Below are 22545 nucleotides of genomic sequence, written 5' to 3'. Positions count from 1 at the left end.
CCATCTACAACATTTAAAAGGCTAAAGGTGTGTCTAACAATTCCATTTGAATCTCTCTGGGACCTATTTTTTAGATGGCACCATTCTCATTCCCGAGCCGTCTCACCATGAGGCAGATCAGGGGTAGGAAAGCCAAGCAACAAATGCTTTCCCTTTCTAACCTCCAAGTATGTTTGCCCATGTCTCATTAGAACCCTCATGTCCTCTGTCCTCATTACACTTGTTGTGACAATGACCCATGAACATGTCTAGTACTTTTTATAGCTCTGTGCTTTGGCTTACCTGATTATGAAAACCTTTTCCTCCCTTTCATCCTTTAGGGCTAAACTCAAAGTTTTCATTAAACAACCCAATCCTTAAGGTCCAGAGTATACAACGGGAATATCCTTTGGGCTCCCATTTTATGTAACTTGTACACATTTTACATCATCTTGTATTAACAGTTAATGGTTTCACAAATGCATCTCTCTTAAGATTTAAGGGCAGTTAAGAGGACTTTTATATTTTTAATTTAATATTCTCTTGGCTGAGGGTGTTATAATTCACTAACTTGATAAAAAATGTTTATGAACCATCTCATTAGATCAACAAGTTACAGTAACGTATGTATCTGAAGGACACGCAGTACTTCCCTCTAAGCCAGCTCTCTCACGGGCGCTTGGCATACACCAGCAGAGTACCTGAAGGTCCAGGTAGGGTTTTAGAGCCAGTGGATGTACAAAAAATAGACGAGATAGAGAGTGGGGACAGGGCCATTCCAGGATACTTTTTCTTTGTGCTGGGTTCAGGTAGGTAGGTCAGTTACCAAACAAAGGATGATTTGAGAGGCTTTAAAAGTTTTCAATGGACAACTGACATATCACTACTATTAGTGGCTCACCCAATTCCACCTTCCCTCAAAAGGCAAAGAGGTCTGGGAGAGTAGCGTGGTTTTGCAACTCACCGGCCAGCTGAATGCAAGCTGGTGAGTGCATAGAATAGTGCAATGAACCAGCAAATGCCTGAATGTTGGGTCACTGGGGTGTTCTGAGCAAGCAAAAGTGAAGAGAAAGATTAGAACCCAGGAATGAAACAATAGGAGAGAAGGAGGTGCTCAAAGAGAAGTGAAGTATGAGCTAACTTCACAGGTTTGCCTGGCGCTGGCAGGACTCGAACCTGCAGCGGGATGACTGGTAGCAGAGAAAGAGGTATTTGCCACAGCATTGCCAGAATGCAGAGAGGGAATGTAGGGTTGCCATTAATTATGGCAGAAGTTAGGGTAAGGGAGAGAAGAAACCAACAAGAAATATCATCAGGGCAGAAGAAGAAAATAGCCAACTGTGGAACAGCTGAGACCAGTGAAGCAATTCAGATATTCATCAGGAGTGTAGACAAGGCATGAAGCAATCAGAAGGCAACGGACAGAGGCAAGACTGGTCTGAAGAAAGGGGCCGTCTTGTGCCAGATGTTAGTTAGCCCTTCCTTCTTTACCTTCTAACATCTGTATCTTTGTCTTGGCTCTCCTTCATCCTTCTATGCAGACACACACCACCCATTTCAGTTCTTCACCACTTGTCTTAGAAGCAGATAGTCACATAAGACATGGGATCTCAACCTCTGATGCCAAACTGGGCCTGTGCCCCTATCCTCATCCCAAACCACATAAACATGAAGGAATTATTTCATCTTTCTTTTTATTCTCAAAATATGGGAATACAAAAGTCCTAGGGGTATTGGACTGTGATGGCCCTTACGGGGGGCTCTCCTGCTTTGGAGGAGTCAGAACTGAGTCTCCAGGAATGTGAATGCATTACATCAGAAGGACAGCAGTAGCTACTGTGCCAAGTTCAACAGCCCAAGTCACACCCCCGCCATAGACACAGCGGGGGCTGGGCTCTAGCTCCTGAAGAAGAAGGTGGGGAACTGATAAATGATTTGAGATAACGATAAAAAAAAAAGCCTGCGCAGAATGGTCTGGTGGGAGAAATGGCGAAGGTGAAGGACAGGGATCTTCCCCTCCTTTCTCCTACTACTGAAGGGCAGAGACGCATGACCCCAGCAAGGGACCAAAGTAGACAGCAGCTACTTGGATCCCATTAGGGAAAGGCCAGATCACTCCAGCTCACAGGCTTTGGCAGGTGGTGGGATACTGGCCATAAGAACAGAGACAAACTGTTCCAACTTTTCTGCAGCTTGTCTTCCAGCCTCCAGTACTTCCTCATGATTGGCCTTCTCCTTGGTTTCATAATCCAAGACGACTTTGTTAGTGATGAGGGAGAAGCCAAAGACTCGAAGTCCACAGTGCCTTGCAACTATAACTTCTGGAACTGTGCTCATGCCTGATGAGGAGAGAGAGGAAATCAACCATCAGGATCCTCAAAGGACTATTTTCCTCACCCTCTGGCCTCATCTCCATTCATTACCTCATTGACAATTTAGTATCTCAAAAAATCATCCAGAGAAGCAGCTAATTTCCTGTCTAGCTTAGGTTGTTCTGTATTGCTTCAGTGAGTGGGGCCTCAGAGGGCCTTACACATCACTTATAAACACTACAATTATTTCTCTATCTGTTTCTGGTTATTCTGAAGTCAATTCTAAGGATGAGGTTCCATCTTCCAGCCAGAGGTACACAAAGTGGTCTATAATATTATTTTTTTAGAATAATCTTTAGAAATAGTCATGGAATCATGGATGGGTCATTAGCATTATGGCTGTTAAAGCCCTAGGTGCTGAGTGGGGAGGTTTAATGCTGACAAGACACCACATCTCAACACCTTTCAAATCACTTTAACTCAATCTTCCCTTAAGTTAGATCCTCTCCCAATTTACCATTGAGGTCTATCATTTTTTACCCCTTTCCATCCCAATTTTTACCACGCCCCTCCCTCTTCAGCCTCCAGCCAAAGTTCCCCTGCTCACCAACAGCATCTGCCCCCAGCTTCTGCAGCAGCCAACACTCTGCCACAGTCTCAAAGGAGGGGCCTGCCAGCATCACATAGGTGCCTTCCTTTAGCTCTCTCTGCTCCCCCATCTGTTTCCAGGCACTGTGAGCCTTCTGCCTCATATCCCGGTCATAGGCATTAGACATGGCAGGGAAACGAAGTCCAAACCTAGAGCACAGGTTAGAATCTCAGATTCCTGGAACCACATGAGCCCTCTCCTGATTTCCAGACAAATCCTTAAACCCTACCCAGCTATAAAAAAAATGACAAAGCAAGATACACACCTTTCATCATTGGGCCCCATAAGAGGATTCACACCACTGAAGCCAGGTAAGTTGATGTGATCACGGATCAGCATGATATCTCCGACCTCAAACTCAGGGTTGAGTCCTCCAGCTGCATTGGTGACCACTAGGGTGTCCACACCCATAAGGTAGAAGACCCTCACTGGGAATGTCACCTTACAAAGCACAAGACAAAAGACCATAAAGTGTTCTTAACAATGTCACCAACCCACTCACACAGATAGGCAAGATACAGATCAGGAAAGAAGAGAAAGGAAAGGCCTAAAACCTATCTAGCCCAGGAATCTAGGTAGTAAAATAGGATTAAGAACTCTCTCCCCCTCCTTCCAGATCTACCCAGGCTTTGACCTGACTTACCTTCCAGATCGAGTAGCCTTCGTACATGTGGAATCTGCCCTGCATCACCACACAGGCCTTGCCATTCAGGAATCCAAACACCAGTCGACCAGCGTGACCTGGCACTGTATGCAAAACAGAAAGGAGAAAGAATGGGGTGATGCCTTTATAGGATACATATCCACTGAGCACCCACTACCAGCCAACTCATTGCGCCCAATATGTGAGGATGTAATTAAGCCGAAGAAAACATTTTTCTCTCTGCTTTCAGAAAGCTGAAGTCTGGCAGAGACAGAATCAATCATAAGCCTACAAATACATCGACTGGGGCAATGGGAGTAAGGATGTTTAATGTGAAGCATGCATGTGGCAAGGGAAAAGAAGGAGGGTTGTTTTTTTTTTAAAGAAACTTCAAAAGGATAAGAAGGCCATACCACAAGAGAATGAAAGTGAGTAAAAAATAAGAGTAAGTGGGAAATAATGACTGCAGTAAATGTAGTCATTACATATTACTTTTCCAAAAATTTAAATTCTCAAAATGTCTTGGTTTTTTTTTTAACATTTTATTTATTCATGGGGTGCCTGGGTGGCTCAGTGGGTTAAGCCTCTGCCTTCGTCTCAGGTCGTGATCTCAGGGTCCTGGGATCGAGCCCCACAGCAGGGAGCCTGCATCCCCCCTCTATCTCTGCCTGCTGCTCTGCCCATTTGTGACCTCTCTCTGTCAAATGAATAAATAAAATCTTTAAGAAAGATCTTATTTATTCATTTGACAGAGAGAGAGAGAGAGAGACAGCACAAGCAGGGGGAGCGGCAGGCAGAGGGAGAGGGAGAAGCAGGCTCCCAAATGAGCAAGAAGCCTGACGAGGGGCTCAATCCCAGGATCCTGGGATCATGACCTGAGCTGAAGGCAGACGCTTAACTGAATGCGACACCCAGGTACCCCTCTTCTTATTTCTTACCCTAACTAAACCATGGTTTAATTGACTCTTAAAAGGGAGCTCATGGTATATTCTAGCTTCCTAAAGAGGCTACTGACCAGCAGGCAAATGGGCAGAGTTTGGACCCATCTAAGTCACCTCCATTATGACCCACAAAACCATCGTATAGGAATACAGGCCCCAGGCCCCTAATGGGGCCTGCAGGGATGTGGGAGTGCCAAATAACTCCCCACACAGACATAAGAACCACTATTACCATCTCCCTTTTCTGGCATTTCTCCTCTAATGGACTAGACCACCTAATCCAGAGGGAATGGGTGGTGAGAGAGAGGGACCAAAATCAAGAGGAAAAGTTGATGGATGGTCAGAGACAGAAGAGCTTATAAAAAAGTAAAAAACCTGCCAGTAATAGAGCAGAGATAACAGAGCTAGGAAAACGAAAGTATAAAAAAATAGGTTGATAAAGAAAAATGAATCCACTTATCACTTAGTATGGCACCCTTCTTGGGGGGGGGAAGGGCAGGTGAAGCCAATGTCATTGCCATCTCCCTTAGAAAACTTTGCCCTTTGCCTTCCCTCTCTCTCTCTTTTTAAGGATTTATTTATTTGAGAGAGAGGGTGCACAGGGGGAGGGTTAGAGACAGAGAGTCTTAAGCAGAATCGCCACTGAAAGTCAGCAGGATTCTGGGCTCCATCTCACAACTCTGAGATCAGACCTGAGCTGAAACCAGGAGTCAGAGTCCATGGCTCTGAGCCACCCAGATGCCCTACCCTCCCCCTCTTTTTAATCTTTCTTCCCCCAACCCCCCATTCCCACCTCCATGCTCTGGTCTCCCAATCTTGCTTCATAGGGTCTGAAAAATACCTGTGCAAAGTCTTAACTCCTAGAGAAAAGGGGAAGGAAGACAGGAATTTAAAACATGAGTAAGGGGCGCCTGGGTGGCTCAGTGGGTTAAAGCCTCCACCTTCTGCTCAGGTCATGATCCCAGGATCCTGGGATGGAGCCCCGAATCGGGCTCTCTGCTCAGTAGGGAGCCTGCTTCCCCCGCTCTCTCTACCTGCCTCTCTGCCTACTTGTGATCTCTGTCAAATAAATAAAATCTTTAAAAATAATAATAATAAAATAAAATAAAACATGAGTAAACAAATCAATGGATATTAGTTATCTGAGAACTAATAAGTAAACCAAATAAACCACTCTTGCCCTTATTTTACCTGGTCTATCTGCCCTCCCCTCTTTTTCCCCCAGAGAACTGGCTAAAGTCACTAACCTAAAATTCATGAACCACAGGTGAAAACAGAGTTTCATAGGTAGTAAATGGAAAAATGTCGGTAAATTAAGAGGTTCAGCCAACATGGGAGAGTAGCAAAGGGAAGTGTGTGGCCGCTCCAGGAGTTGCCCACAGTTGGGGGTGGGGGGGCTTAAACCCTGAAGGTTAATCCAGTTTATTACTTACAAGTAACAGAAACTTCCCAGCCTCATTTATTACTTTCATATGAGCCTACTCTCAGTGTGAAAGGGGATGAGCAGGAGCAGGATTGTGACTCCCAGGCATCTTGTAAAGTAGTTGCGTCACCTTAGGTGCAATCTTTACCCACTCAAAAATCCATCCCATGTTAGCAGTAAGGATTTGGGCGTCACCCCAAATTGTTATTTTCCTTACTCATAAATTGAAGGCATGGCTTCCCCCCTTTTTAAGTAAACTCTTCCCCAACAGGGGATTCGAAGTCCTAACCCTGAGACCAAGAGTTGCATACTTTACCCATGAGCCCAACAAGTACTCCCTACCTGCCTCTTTTCTGAGGGGTAGGCTTAGTTTTCTAGCTGCTATTAAGATGCTGGATATGCCATCCTCAGACCCCACAGAACTCCATGGAATACAGGAATACAGGAATATAGGGGACATCAGCTCCTTTCCCCTTCCAAAGGGTGAGTGTCAATCAGGTCTTGCATATCCATGCATTATCTGTGTATTTTGTCTACAAGAACATGGCAGTCTGCGTGTTCATTTATTATTGGGCACCAGTGTGCACCTTATCCTGGGACAGGAGCTAGAGCTGGGGAGATTGGGAATGGTAGGGCTTCCCTCACTGTCCCTAGGGGTTACGAGCACTACTCTTTCCATTTAATCTGCAGACTGAAAGAAATGAGAGGGGCTGTGCAGATGCAGTGACTACATAGTGTGTGGGGGTAAGGAGCATGGGAGTGAGATGCTGCAAAGCTTTATGAAATTCAGAATCATTACACCACTGGAAATATGTCATCATGTGGTAACATTGCCACACACCTGCCCTATTACAAAATTTCTTTTGGGGGGATTTCCTTCTAAAGTCACTCTGATTCATGGTGGTCTCTTTCCACCACCACCACCCCTTTTTTAAAGACCGAGAGATTGAGAGAGAGCGTGTGCACAAGCAGGGGGAGCAGCAAGCAGAGGAAGAAGCAGGCTCCCCACTGAGCAAGGAGCCTGATGCAGAACTCGATCCCAGGGATTATGACCTGAACCAAAGGCAGTTGCTTAACCAACTAAGCCACCCAGGTGTTCCTCTTTTCCCCCTCTCTTCAACAAGCTGTCCTCAGTCAAATGCTGTAGAGGCCAAGCAGGTGCAGGCATGAAAGAAGCACGCCTTCTCATCAGTATCCCTTGGTCCAATTCCTCACCCCGCCCTTGCCAGCACCTGTACTTTGGGGAAAGTTTGGAATCTTGCTGTAGTCAAAGCTTTGGGTCTCCGTTAATTTATTGGCCAGATTCCCTAGCCCAGAGCCACAGATAATCGCCACTTGAGGTCGGTGCTTGGTTTGGCACAAAAGCCATTTACTCGTTTCCTGATAATCATCATACGTAAATCTAGGAGAAAAGGAAAATCAAGGTAAGTTTCTCTCCCAACCCAACACAGACTAAGGACTTTCAGTGCAAAAAGGCTGGGAGGTGTGCCAGGGTGGTAGGGGACACAGAAGCTAGACAAAGAACGGCCCCAGAGGGGGGATCCTTGCTCTCAGGAAATACCACACTAAGTACCCACCCACTCCTCTTTCTGAATCAGACCCACGGAGAAAAAGTCTGGCTGGAAACTCCCTCCTCATTCCAGAGCCTGGCAAAAGTTAATGATACCTATGTTTCCACCCTGACCCCAAGCCCCAACTTCAGTTTTGCTACCCTTGGCAGGTTTAGTATCTCTCTCTACGGCAAAGATTTAGAGAGGAAGGGCCCATAGAGTCTACAGAGAAGTACAGTAAAATAATCAAATCAAGGAGGCTAAAGGCTGGGTCTCAGGATTAAGACTTCTTTAGGGCAGTGACAAGCCCAATACAATCCTTCTACCCTATCTATCACTGAGGATACTCAAAATGTAATTAAGACTACCCTGTGGGCAGGGATAAAAGGCAATGGGAACACTCCTAATAAAAATCTATGTGCCAGGGACGCCTGGTTGGCTCAGTGGGTTAAAGCCTCAGCCTTTGGCTCAGGTCATGATCCCAGGGTCCTGGGATTGAGCCCCGCATTGGACTCTCTGCTCAGCAGGGAGCCTGCTTCCTCCTCTCTCTCTGCCTGCCTCTTTGCCTACTTGTGATCTCTGTCTGTCAAATAAATTAAAAAAAAAAAAAAATCTATGTGCCAGTTATTTCCCCCACATCCATATTGCTGGGATACTCAGACCAACACAGATCCTGTTCAATGGAATTACAAAGGGTAATTTGCCACCAGCAACCAGATTAAGCACAAAAAAGCAGCTTTGGTTGTCAACAGCTCCAACAGAACTAAATGCCTCATGTTTCTCAACAGCAGCTGGTTACAAATTCTGTAAGCCCACCCCTAGAGATCCCTAATTCTGGGAGAGTCCCGAGGATCTGTATTTTTTACAGAAGTGTCTTAGGTAATTCTGATTCAAAAACCAGGTTTAGGAATTTATGGTCTAGAGGAATGCAGAACTCAAACTGGATTCTAGTCTCAATTTTGCCTGTTTAAGCAAATAACCTGTGTTTCAAAGTCTTTCCTCAAGTATAAAGCAAAGGAACGTCATCAGCCCCACCTGTCTTACAGGTGCAGTCTGAAAATGATTTAGAAACTTATCAGTAAGCTCCAAAAGCCTTACACACTCCATAAATCAAGGTTCAGGTCCACAGCACTTGAACCTTTCTCTCAGTTTCCCCATCTGTGTTCTCCACCCTGCTCTCTCCCATCACCCTACTCTTCACCAAGGGTCTCTGCTCTTCAAAGACCTAACCACACAGACACTTACTCAGAACCCATGCATACCCAAGAACCAACTGAGAATTCTTCTCACAATTCCAATCCAATTCTCAAACACCCAACTGGAAAAAAAAAACAAAGATGGGGTGGCAGGGGAGGGAGGGCTGCGACTGGGACTGAGATGTGACAGAGCTGAAGACAGCTAACCAAACCTTCAAAGGAAATGTTTTATTTAAAAGCAGAGGCTTTGAAACCAGATGACTCTACAGTTGAACAGGCTACTCTCAGGGTAGTAACTGGATAAAGGATGGGGGGTGGATAATGGGGCTGGGGCCACAGGATGATGCAAAGAAGCAATGAAACGGTTCATCAAATAGAATCCCCAAGAAGTGCAAAAGAAATGAAAGTGAGAAGCCCTGGACATCTAGCATATCTAGCAACAGTTTATACAACTTCTTCATGGGCCATCAGTCCCCCAAGAACATCCTGGATCTCAGCGCATCCAAGAGCTACTGTGATCCCCAATGCTGATGATTTGGAATGCAATCTCTGGGACCAAAGCAGAGTTTTCCAAGGTGCTAGGGGGGAGGAATGGGCAATCTTTTGCTCAGTTCAATAAGTAAGGATTTCCTTCTCTCCTTGGAAACTCCATCCCCAACCTACTTTAAAAAAAAAAAAGAAAAAAGGAGGTGGGGTGCGCGCCTGGGTGGCTCAGTGGGTTAAGAGTCTCAATTCGGATCATGAGGCTCAGGCCATGATGTCAGGGTCCTCTAATCTAGTCTCCCCGAGGACTCCCTACTCAGCTCCTCCCAGTTCCTCTACCCCTCCCCTCGCCTCCTGCGCGCATTCTTTCTCTCAAATTTTAGAAGTCTTAAACTTTCTTTCTTTTTTTTTTTTTTTAATTTTAAGTAGGCTCCACACCCAAGGTGGGGCTTGAACTCAGGATTCTTGAGATCAAGACTCACCGAGTCTCTACCGCCTGAGCCAGTCAGGCGCCCGGACTCGAAGTTATTTTCATTGGCATCTCCAATTTGAAGGGAAGGGACGCGCTGTGTGGGACTTCAGGACCTCTCCTCTGAAAACGGTCACCAAAAAAAAAAAAAAAAAAAAAAAAAAAAAACACCTCGCAGCTTTACCTAGACTCTACAACGCACATCTGTGAAAAGCACACGGGGTGGGAAGACCTCTTCCCGGTACGCGTGTCAGGGTGGCTGGGGGACAGGGCGTATGCCCCCCTGACACTTGGATCTCAGTGCGCGCGCGCACACCCACACAAACACACCGGTTCCTTTCCCGAGTAGACTACACCGTATTTACACTACACGGGTCCCCTTCATGCTCCTGTGACGCCAGCCCTGCTCGATTCCTGCCACCCCAGTGCTGCGCCGCGCGGCCGCGACACCTGGCTCCCCGCCAGGCCTCTCTGCATTTCCAGGGCACTCGTTCCCCCTCTTGGCTCCCTCGGGGCCCCGGTACCGGGCTTCCACATCTCGGTGACAGCAGTTTCCCCCTCCCAGATTCCCCGGGCCTGGTGTCCGTCTCACCGCTTCTCCATGGCGCCACCGCCGCCGCCCTGTGGAAGAGACCGCCCTTGCCCTCTCGGATGGGGTCCGCTGAGCCGCTCGGCGTAGCGCTGAGCTGTACCGGCCGGGAGCGCTGTGCCCAGTGAATGCAGTTACTCGCAGCTGGCTCTCAGCCCAGCCCGGAGTCCCCAGCCAATGGCAGTCGAACACGCAAGCCAGCCCCATCTCCATGGTGACACACCCAGATTCAATCGCCCGAGGTTGGGCTAACTACTTAATCTGAGTTCTCCCTGCACTGAACCTTACCTCGCTCCACCCCACCCCCTGGAGGCTTCTAGCACTACATCCCAGCCCCCACTTCCGTTTGCAAGGCCGAAGTTTCCCTCTAGCAAGCCTCTTCGAGAAGAGGATTACAAGCCAGGTTACAAGCCGAAACCCTTTGTCTGTAACCCCATTCCCGGTTGTGTCTAGAGCGAACCGCGAGAGATTTGAAAAGACAAAAATTTAAACCTTATATCTTGCAACTGCAGAATAAAATTAAGTGAGCCTGTATCTGAGTTGTGTCAAAATTTGCAACGAGGATGCAAGGCAAACACAAATTTATTGGGGGTCTTAGGAATTGCAATTTGGGAGACTTGGATTTGGGAGGAAAACCGAATTGTGCTCCGCTGAAGGGAAAAATGTTTAAAAAGGGGGGGGGGCGGGGGAGGCGGGGAATTCCACGAAGATTTACATAAATTGTTTTGCCAAATTAGGATTGTCTAAGAGAGTCTAATTTCCGTTGAATTTCCAGTTTGCTTTCCGGGGCTGCAAGAGGCCAAGATGTTGCAGTTTGGCAACGAACTATATTTAAAGTTTATGCTCTGTGCAGAGATGGATCTACATAAGCCCCACTTCCCTAAAAGCTTCCTGGTTCCACTTTTCCTGACAGTAGTGATTCCATTCCAGGTTTTCCACTTCATATTTTTTCCCTTTTGACCAACATCTTTCCTTGGAAAGCATTGATGATCAACCACTGGGTCATCTGTTACCCACCTAGCTCAGAAAGTTCATTCCTAAAAGGTCATGCATGTCCCAAAGAGGAGGGAAAATGAAATGCTATAGATGATGAATGTCATGGAGAGCGTACAGTCACAGCAACAAAGAGGTTTTTAAGAAGCAAGTCTTAGACATTGTCCTCATCTTAAAAGTCCATGGAGTTTAAAAAAAAAAAAAAAAAAAAGTCCATGGAGTTGATTTGTCTTCAGGGATTGCCAATGGTTAGCTGTAGGCTGATCATTTTAAACCTCTGTGTGACCATAATTTTGACATCTTGAATGGCCTAACAACAGTGAGAAATAACAAAGCATCATTATATAATTATAATTAAAAAGGAGCATGTAGGGGCGCCTGGGTGGCTCAGTGGGTTAAGCCGCTGCCTTCAGCTCAGGTCATGATCTCAGGGTCCTGGGATGGAGTCCCGCATCGGGCTCTCTGCTCAGCGGGGAGCCTGCTTCCCTCTCTCTCTCTGCCTGCCTCTCTGACTACTTGCGATTTCTCTCTGTCAAATAAATAAATAAAATCTTTAAAAAAAAAAAAGGAGCATGTAAGTATAATAATAAATATGATTATTTGTAATCCAGATCTTAGAAGGGCTCCAAGTCCTGTAGGGAGTCCACTGAAAAGTGGACTGAAAGAAAACTTTAAACTGACTTAGAGGACTGAAAAGAATTCTTTTAATGATGACAAGTTTAAGTATTTTGGTGGTTTTCAACTGAGCCTGTTTGTGAGGTGTTAAGCTAGGTGCAGCACAAAGTCATGGGGATGGCACAAACTCCTTGAGCAGCCAGCAAGTAATCCAAAGCTCTTCTGTCATCTTGTACAACTCAAGCAAGGGAATCTAGAGACCACTGTGCTCTAATTGTCCTCACAGTGGATCTGTCTATTCTATTAACCATCCAGGACAGATTACTAATCATGACCTCATTTGTGGCAGGTCCTGCCAGAAAAAAAATCACTAAATTCTAAGGAAATCCATACCTTCGTTAGGATTGTATCCTATAATACAGGATGTCCATAGTGATTGTCCAGATGATCTTCCTATTTGTAGGAGTCATCATCTGCGAGGTCATTTTTTTTTTTTTTAATTTATTTGACAGACAGAGATCACGGCCAGGCAGAGAGGCAGGAAGGAAAGCAGGCTCCCTGCTGAGCAGAGAGCCCAATGCAGGGCTCGATCCCAGAACCATGACCTGAGCTGAAAGCAGAGGCTTTAACCCACTGAGCCACCCAGGCGCCCCATGGGAGGTTGTTTAATGGAAATCATTTAATGGAAAGAGCTCTCTTGTTTCTATGGTGAGTGTCTTTAGGGCAGGAGAGATCCCTGTAACCAACTGAAATACAGTGAAGGGAGAAACTAGATATTCTAGGAGACACTGTCCTATCATTCTCTGACTATGATGAGGGAGCAGAAGGCAAGCTGAGGACAAAGCATAGGCTGACACCCCACAATGTACCTCTCCCCAAGTGGGATCTGTGTTCCTCAGACACTCCTGGTTCCTGACTGCCCTAAAACTAAGGGAAGGAAAAAACAAATGGTTTTAATAGAGATCACCGTCTTGCAAGACATGAATCTCCATCAGTTTACCAATGTCTTAGTGATTTACAAGAAAAAGAGCATTCTTATCAATAGCCTACCTCCCAGAGACCCACAACTCAGTTTCCTGGAGCCCTAACATCACCCTCCCTTCCTTGAGTCATGTGGAAAACCAGGACAGAAAGGAAAGTAAACAAAATTAAGTTTCTTCTTGACCTGCAGCCCATTGACAAGGACCTGAGATGGGCAGACTATGACATTAATCCAGGAAATTCCCAACTGTCTTAAGGTTGATGACTTACTAGAAGAAAAAACAACCCTAGCTTGACAGTAGCAAGGCCTTTAGCATCCCGAGAGTCTTCTATAGCATATCAAAGTCCTTTTGGACACCTCCCCTTTTCCTTACCTCCCCCAACTCCTAAGTATATGATCAACCATTCCTCACAACCCCAGTGCAACAGTTCTTTCTGCCCACAGGTCCTGTCCCTGTGCTTTCATAAAATCACTTGTTTGTACCAAAGACACCTCAAGAATTGTTTCCTGGCCATTGGCTCCAGATTTCAATAATATTCAAAGACTACATCATCTAGGCAGTAAAATGTCCCAAGGTTGCCACTTGTAGGCATGGACAAATGCCTACATATATCCCATAGGATATAGGGAGCACAAAATATTTCTTTCTAAGTCTGATTATCTATAGACTCATCTGTAGGTATGGAGGGTAAGACAGGAGAAAACCAGGGGTCTGTTTTGTTCAAGCAGCCAGATGACTGCTTCTTTTGATAGCAGAGCTTAGTTGAAAGACTCTTTTGCAAAGGGGTGGCAGGTAATTCGTTATGAAATTTAGAACAGGGTTAGAGGGTGAGTTTATGGTTAGGCCAGTAAAATGAGATCCCCAACCACTATGAAGTTCAGCAGGGACTCCCCAGGTAGGAATAGCCTTTTTTTTTTTTTTTTAAGATTTTATTTGTTTATTTGCAGAGAGAGATCACAAGTAGGCAGAGAGGCAGGGAGAATCAGGCTCCCCACTGAGCAGAGAACCAGACATGTGTCTTGATCCCAGGACCCAGGCATCATGACCTGAGCCGGAGGCAGATGTTTAACGACTGACCTACCAAGGGACCCCTGATAATTGTTGGTAATGACTTCAAATTGTATTGTTTACCCCATGAGACCATCTAATCGGTTTTCCAATGTGTCAAATCATGTACATATTGCAGGACATATCTCTATAGGCAATCAGGGAAAATTGTTAGAACCTATCCATAGATTTCACCTGGGGTCAAATTTACAATCTATTCTGTTCATTTCTTTCTAGTTTGCCAAACAAATTTGTCAACAAATTCAGGAGAAACGGACGTTGCAAGTGGTAAGTGATAGGGTAGGGACTGACTTAAAGCAGCTGGGGTAGTAGCTGTATCAGCCAAATGATCTCCTTTGCTTTTCTCCATGTTTGTCTTAGAGTGTCATGGAATTTTAATGACCACCAGAGATTTGGGCAGTTGGATAGCATTTAAAGATCAAATATATCTTAATTTTTTTTTTTCATTTTCTGTTCAGAAGTCAAGAAACCCCCTTTATTTCCAGATACCAGAACCATGAGCATACAAAAACCACGAGCAATACCAGACACCTATCTACTATTGATATGATGTCAGCAACCTTATTTTTACCTAGAAAATAGGCAGTAGGTATTGCCAGAGAGTTCTGCCTGCTGAGCAGAACTGGCCTCTGGTATGGGTTTAGCCTCAGTGGTTTCAGTTAAGGATATTACGGCATCACTGGCTCAGTAGTGACTGGTTTCATCTTTTAAGTAGGATCTGTCAGTAAACCAGATTAATTCAGCATTCTTGTTTTTTTCTTTTTAAAGATTTTATTTATTTATTTATTTATTTGAGAGAGAGTGAGCAGGGGAGGAGCAGTGGGAGAGGGACAAGCAGACTTGGTGCTGAGTGTAGAGCCTACTTGGGGCTCAATCTCACACCCCTGAGATCATGCTCTGAACTGAAATCAAGAGTCAGACACTTTACCAAAAGAGCCCAAGCACCCCTAATTCAGCATTCTTGAGAGGCACTTCCTGTTTATCAATTCAAGGGGTTAAAAGTTGGTTCCTCTGTGTTAAACGGTCATGAGAGTTTTCATCATCTGGCAGAGAAAGAATGGCAGGAAATCCTCCTGAGGTTTTTCATCAGGCTCAAGTGTAGAAATATTTTCCTCTTTTGGGAAAAGATATGTGTGCCTCATGGGCCTCAAGGACATCTCATCCTAAAGGATGAATAGCTGCTGAGGTACTAAAATGAATTGTCGAGTCCCTTGGATGAAACCCATCTGAAAAGGGACTGGTAATGATTTTAAAACAGTTATAGGTATATTAGAAACTTTCAGCACTTGAGTAGTTCCAGGACTCTGAGGAGGCGGATGGGGTTAAGGACAGACAGCGTTGCCCAGTGTCCACAAGCTTTGGTCACCTTATCTCCCACAGCGATATCTGTCTCCTCCAAAGGATTGACCTGGAGGGTGGCTTGTTTTCCTGGGAAAGATGCCGTGAAATTTGAGGGCTAACAATCTTGTCATAGCCTCTCAAGTTTGAAGCAGTTCATCCAATGCCGAGGCTTTTTGCAGTACTGGCAATCCCTTAAGGGTTGATTTGCCTTGAGGGTTTGGTAAGCAAGTTTAGTCAATTGCTGTAATTGCAGGCTGGTAACCTGGCTTGCTTATATTTGAGTATTTAGGGCTTGTGTGGGTTTCCTTTTGGTATCATTTTGAATAGCCCACCAGAGCTGCCTGGCAGTAATTAACTCGGTCATGAGGTTGGTTGCATAGCAGTGCAGTTAAGTTCCAGTTTTTGATCTGAGTTGCAGGTTCCTCTTACAAACCTTCAATATAAGCAGAATTTAATGGGGTGGAAGAATGATGGTCAACTTTTTCAGTGCCATGTAGTGGTTTAAAAGATTTCTCAAATCTTTAAACAAACAAACAAACAAACAATTCATCAGATGTTTGGACACATTTTTGGATTTTTTTTTTCCAGTCAGTAGTATGGGAGAAATCACTAGGAAGCTTTCTGTGGAGTCTTTAGCTAATTTTGAGGCTTCCTTCACGCCTAAGGCCTTTTTGTGGGGAAGTCCAATAAAGAATCTTTTTGCATCCATTTTCTGCCAAGTCTTTCATCTACTAACACGTGAAAGAGCTGATAAGAGAAAGAGAATCCTGGGGCACCTGGGTGGCTCAGTGGGTTAAGCCTCTGCCTTTGGCTCAGGTCATGATCTGCTGCCTCCCACCCCCCACCTGCCTCTCTGCCTTCTTGTGATCTCTCTATGTCAAATAAATAAATGGAATCTTAAAAAAAAAAAAAAAAAGAATGCTGGCTTGTAAATTTGGACTACAATCAAGAATTCTCTAGCAAACCCAGTAGGGTTTTCTTTAGGGTTGGGGAACTGCTTGGTAATAGCTCCAAAAGAGTTCAGCTTTAGTCCTAGGAGAATGAGAGACCTGGGGCCCTAAGATGTCATCTCCTGGCTTAACTTTAAAAAGGGGTACATCATGGCAGGCCTGTACATCATGGGACATCTCTGTGGCTCAGTTGGGTAACTGTCTGCCTTGGGCTCAGGTCATGATCCTGGAAGGAGTCCTGCCTGGAGCACCCTGCTCAGGAGGAAGCCTGCTCCTCCCTCTGCCCACAGCTCTCTCTGCTTGTGCTCTCTCTCTCTCTCTCATTGACAAATAAGTAAAATCTTAAAAAGAAAAAGGGGGGGGTTCCCTCCTGAGGAGTCTCCAGATAATCATTACAGAAAGGAAGTTCAGCAGGCAAAGGGACAGGAATAGTGTATAGGTAAGCAGGGGGGGGAGCAGAGGGAGGGATGGAGCAGCAGAGGATTCTTCTAGTTTAGTAAATCTCCGAGATAATTCAGAATTTGCCTTAGTTTATTTTTTTTTAAGATTTTATTTATTTATTTGACAGAGAGAGATCACAAGCAGGCAGAGAGGCAGAAGCAGGCTCCCTGCTGAGCAGAGAGCCCGATGCAGGCCTCGATCCCAGAACCCTGAGATCATGACCTGAGCCTAAGGCAGCAGCTTAACCCCCTGAGCCACCCAGGCGCCCTAGAATTTGCCTTAGTTTAGAACTAGTATCCTAGAAAGAAGGAATTTTTGAGTCATTAACAAGTTTTGAGGCATTGAAATGCTAGTTAAAATTAACTTCCCATTCGGGTTGTTGTTTAGCCTTCTATCCTTTCTCTAATTGATTGCACAGATAAACTAACTTAGGAATCCTAAAGGAGCTCCGAGTTGGCCAATTAAATTTTAAATCATCCCAGGTAATCATTGTCCAGACAGATAGGAATTTGCAGGATGAAGGCCCATAATTCTTATACTTAAAAACCAGCACTGGGACGCCTGGGTGGCTCAGTTGGTTAAGCAGCTGCCTTCGGCTCAGGTCATGATCTCAGCGTCCTGGGATCGAGTCCCACATCGGGCTCCTTGCTCGGCAGGGAGCCTGCTTCTCCCTCTGCCTCTGCCTGCCTCTCTGTCTGCCTGTGCTCGCTCTCTCTCCCTCTCTCTCTGACAAATAAATAAATAAAATCTTAAAAAAAAAAACACAAAAACCAGCACTATTTCCAGAAGGGTGCCTAGCAGCCTTGCTTCAGAAAGCAAACTTCCCCTTTTTAAGAGAAACTGAGAACAACAGCGGGCCACAGAGGGCACTCCAATAAAGCCAAACATCAAACTTAAAAGTTCAGATTACAAGAGGACTCAGCAGACTCTGACTGGGACCACTGGGGAGTTAAAGGAGCAAGATGGACTCTGTACGTACCTTATTTGAATCTACGGTAGAGACAGAGGAGGGAGGTGAGACACTCAGCAGGCCCACTTCTGATACCATGTAATGTCAAACAAAATTTGCAATGAACTTGCAAGGCAAACAAAAAATGTATTTGGGTAACCTCCCAGTATGCTTTGAAAAGAATATTTCATCATTCTCTTGCTTTGTTTCCAAGTTTGGGATAATTTTTCTCAAGAGCCATTTTTCATTCTCCCAACACATCCCAGTTCAGACAATCACATGGCAACCAAACGTATAGAATATCATGGATATATTCTCCACCTTCCCGGCCATCCTTTTCTTGACATATTCTTATCCAGGTTTATCCCTTAGGATGTGGCACCCAGAACCAAAAATTAAAAATCTCCACATATGCCTTGAACCCTGAAGGCTACAGAATAATTCAGACTCCCATAATTTCAACACTATCTCAGCACAGCTCATAGAATGAACAAAGATCACATTAGTAGCCACATAGTATCTCATTGGCTTGTTAAGCAACTGAAATCTTCAAAGTCTTCTCTATCTCGAATGCTCCTTTTGTAAAAATCTTTCAAAATGCTGAATTTACTCCTCCTGACACATAAAATTATTCCTCTTTTGTATTTTCTTCCACCTATGCATCCCTTTCTATTAGAACTCAGTTAATATTGAAACTCACCAGACTTCAAATATGTATTACCTCTGTTTGGTGAATATTGCATACTCAATCACACACATATGTGTATATATATATGTGTGTGTGTGTGAATAAAAGTTCTTTTTATTGTTAAATCAGTCTGGGTGGGTTTTGTTTTTAAAGGTTTTATTTATTTATTTATTTATTTGACAGAGAGAGAGAGAGAGAGGGAGAGAGAGATCACAAGCAGGCAGGCAGTCAGAGAGGGGGAAGCAGGCCCCCTGCCAAGCAGAGAGCCCAACACGGGGCTCGATCCCAGGACCCCGAGATCATGACCTGAGCCAAAGGCAGAGGCCCTACCCACTGAGCCACCCAGGCGCCCCTCTTATACATGTTTTATAAAACAAATTGATGGGATGTCTGGGTGGCTCAGTGGGTTAAGCCTCTGCCTTCGGCTCAGGTCATGATCCCAGGGTCTTGGGATCAAGTCCTGCTGGGCAAGCAGTCTGCTTCTCCCTCTACCCCTTGCTCATGCTGTCTCTTGTTATCTTTCTCTCTCATATAAATAAATAAAATCTTTTAAAAAAAAAGAAGCCCCAGCAAGTCAGCACATACAGTTGGTAGACATATGAGTAAGGCCATTTTAGACCAATCCGTTATTTCCAGTCTCCCATTACGTATTCATGAATGAGCCCAGGTGAGACCAGCGAAAGAACCATGCAGCCAACATGCAAAATAACAAGGAGAAAACACATATCACTTTGTTTGGGGGTTGTTCATTATTTGCAGTAGACAGCTCAAGACAAGAAGTATTCCTTTCCTCCATGCCAGCAGGGATTTCTCCCACCTCTTTTATGGCCCTTCTCACAAATTACTGCCTTGCTTTATGGGTATGAATCTTCCCACCACTACAGATTGTAATGTCACTGAGGGCGAAACAATTTATTGGCCTTAGATTTCTCCTACAGGACTATACTCAGAACTGTAGGTATTAGATGATGAGTCCATTTGCAGATTAAGTAATGGCTCCTTAGAATTCAAGTCCCAAAGGAATTTATTATAAGGCAGTTTTCCTTGTGAGAGCACTTAGAGAACCACTGTTCTTCCTTAGTTCTGTTCCACACATATGTGGATGGAGGTGAATCTGGCATTGAAAAGGATCTAAGCAGGACATATTCAAGGATTATTCCATCAGACCTTCCATCAAAGCCTCACATTCCTGTCCAACAGAACATGCTTCTTACTGGTTAACATTTACTTCTCATCATGGGATGTGTGGGTGGCTCAGTTGGTTAAAGTCTCTGCCTTCAGCTCAGGCATGATCCCAGGATCCTGGGATCCAGCCCCGCATCAGGCTCTCTGCTCAGCCGGGAGTCTGCTTCCTCCTCTCTCTCTCTCTGCCTGCCTCTCCGCCTACTTGTGATCTCTGTCAAATAAATAAATAAAATATCTAAATGGGATGCCTGGGTGGCTCAGTTCGTTAAGACGCTGCTTTCAGCTCAGGTCATGATCCCAGGGTCCTGGGATTGAGTCTTACATCGGGCTCCTTGTTCGCAGGGAGCCTGCTTCTCTCTCTGCCTCTGCCTGCCACTCTGGCTTCTTGTGTGTGCTCTCTCTCACTCTCTCTCTGACAAATAAATAAATAAATAAAATCTATAAATAAAATCTTAAAAAAAAAGATGTGGTTCATATACACAATGGAATTTTACTCAGCCATCAGAAAGGATGAATACTCACCATTTGCATTGAACTGGAGGGGATTATGCTAAGCAAAATAAGTCAAACAAAGAAAGACAATTATCATATGGTTTCACTCATAGGTGGAACATAAGGAATAGTATGGAAGACCACAAGGGAAGCTGGGGGGAAACTGAATGGGAAGAAATTAGAGAGGCAGACAAACCATGAGAGACTCTGGACTCCAGGAAACAAACTGAGGGTTACAGAAAGGAGGGGGTTAAGGAGGGTATTAAGGAGGGCATCACGTGTTGTGATGAGCAGTTGCTGTTATATGCAACTAATATATCGCTGAACGCTACATCAAAAACTAATATATGTTGGTTAGCTGAATATAATAAAAAAATAAATAGATACCAAATATGACTTTGGTGAAGGTGGAGAGAGTCATAAAAGGACAGGTTTTGGAATGTAAGTATAACTAACATACAAATAATGAACACTGTTACACTGTAGAGTGAACACTTGGGTTTGTGTGCCAGAAACACTATAAAGAGCAGCAGACTGGCCTGTCCCCCTGTAGAGCTCCAGTCCCTTCCCCATTTGAATCCAGATGTTCCTTAGTTCATTAGGTGTATGTGGGGCCTAGGTGGTGGGAGGATACCAGCATCTAAGTAGAACCTGCCCTGGGAAAGTTGTCTAACGATCAGAACCCAGGTGAAGTCTCCAGCTCCTGCAGCAGCCAAGTGCTAGGACAGCAGCGATTCCTTTATCATCACGTATTTGGGGTGGGTTGTACTTCCTTCAATGTTAGGCTCAGTGGAGAGACTTCTGGCTAAACTGGCCATGGTCCTTGGACTTATCTTTTCAATTCCGTCACCTTCCAGATGTAAGGCAATTACCATCTGAGCTATGACCTGGGGAAACTCAGTGTGGTTACGTTCCTTGTGTGATAGAGACACAGCCATTCCAGCATGGTTTTTAGTCAAGGATCCTCTACATTTAATAGATCTGAGCTAAAATTGCCCATCTGTCTCAATCAGATATTTACCACGACCATGAGCTGGTACTACCTTGTGTCTTTGTCTCCCAGTATTTCCTTATCCTATAACAATGGGGTCCTTCCCAACTGTACTTGCTTAATTAGAGGAAATTACTTCAGTAACACCTGAAATAAAGACTTTTATTCTATCATCCATCATTAATCCCAGAATAATAGTAAGCTCATCCTACACTGACATAATTAAAGAAATCCTCCTAAACTATTCTTTACATAACAAGGGATCACTCACCTTGACTTCTGAACCTGCCCAACCTGAAACACCCAATAAAGTTGAAAGATGTGGGGGGATCCTGCTGTTTAGGTACCCATTTGGTAGAGCACTTTGGTAGGCTTGAAAATTGCAGGTATCCCCTACTTTTTGCAAGTTCAAGTTATGCCACTTTGGTTTATGAAACACCTACATTAGTACAGGTATACCTCAGAAATATTGCAGGTTTAGTTCCAGACCATTGGAACAATGATAATACCACAATAGAGTGATTCAAGTGAGTTTTTTGGTTTCCCAATGTGTATAAAAGTTATGTTTACACAATATTATAGTCTATTAAGTGTGCAATAGTATATCTGAAAAAGTACTTACCTTGATTAAATACTGCTAAAAATGCTAACCATTAATAAAAAAATTAAACCCAAAGATATATATACCTTGTCATCAAAATCTACAAAAGAAAATACAGATGGGACATAAAAATTTAAATGTAATATATTTTTGGAACAACATGGCATAGTTGGAGATAGAAAGGTATAATTCAAAGGAGGTAAAGCCAATGCAAACGTGCATTCAAGAAGGAGCATAAAGAAATGATTTATTGTTCCTAGGGTCTGTTTCCACCCAACAAGTAACTGAGAAGGCAAAAGCCCTTGGTATACTGACACAAGATATTTCAGTAATGAGGCTTAATCATTTGTTAATAAGTAGCTCATATTTTTGAAAATTTCATAATGTCATAATTTATTACTGTTGCTTTTGGAAGGATAGATTTCACGAGGCATCCAATTAAGAAATAAAAAGTTCCCACCTGGTAAGAAAAAGGCTAACTAATCATCTGAGCTTTCAACAAGTTGTAATCACTAATTACAGATAACCACAACCAATATAATAATAATGGATAAATTTGCAATGTTGTATAATTACCCAAAGGTGACTCAGACACGAAGTGAAAAAATGCTGTTGGAAAAATGGCGCTGATAAATTTGCCTGACACCGGATTGGCACAATCTTCAGTTTGTAAAAAACCGCAATACCCGCGACGAGCATTAAAGCCAAGCGCCCTAAAACTTGGTACGCCTGTAAATGTTTTCCCTAAGCGTAAGAAATCCGAAGAGCCTTTTCGCTTTAAAAAAAAAAAAAAAAAAGGAAAATAGCTTTCACTGTTCCGCCGCTGACTCCGGAGGAGGCAACACACCTAGAAGGGAAAGTGGCACCACCCAGCTCCTTCCCTGGGAACTACACTCAGCATGAAGCCACCATAGATTTGAATTGTGTCTTTGAAACTCTGTGCTTTTTTTCTCCATGTATTTTGTTCATATCTTAGCAAGATGTGTCCTACTGTATCAGAAAATCCTAAGAGAG

The 22545-nt window shown here is 44.2% G+C and overlaps 1 protein-coding gene and 1 non-coding gene across 2 annotated transcripts; both read right to left on the bottom strand.

Annotated features, from left to right (window-relative positions):
* Positions 1-1656: 1656 nt before the first annotated feature.
* On the bottom strand, positions 1657-10372 carry LOC122893146 (purine nucleoside phosphorylase). The gene is made up of 6 exons (XM_044229990.1): positions 10238-10372; positions 7180-7349; positions 3584-3687; positions 3206-3381; positions 2899-3089; positions 1657-2318 (listed from the first exon to the last, which is right to left on the bottom strand). The coding sequence occupies exons 1-6, from the start codon at positions 10246-10248 to the stop codon at positions 2092-2094; spliced, it is 879 nt and encodes a 292-aa protein (XP_044085925.1). The 5' UTR covers positions 10249-10372; the 3' UTR covers positions 1657-2091.
* LOC122894792 lies at positions 6031-6181 on the bottom strand. Its single transcript, XR_006381844.1, has one exon. It is a non-coding gene; the product is annotated as a U12 minor spliceosomal RNA (small nuclear RNA).
* Positions 10373-22545: the final 12173 nt, after the last annotated feature.

Source organism: Neovison vison, chromosome 13 (genome assembly GCF_020171115.1).
Source record: "Neovison vison isolate M4711 chromosome 13, ASM_NN_V1, whole genome shotgun sequence".
NCBI lineage: Eukaryota > Metazoa > Chordata > Mammalia > Carnivora > Mustelidae > Neogale > Neogale vison.
The sequence above is the reverse complement of the archived record's forward strand: the minus strand, read 5'-3'. Positions and strand labels throughout refer to the sequence as shown.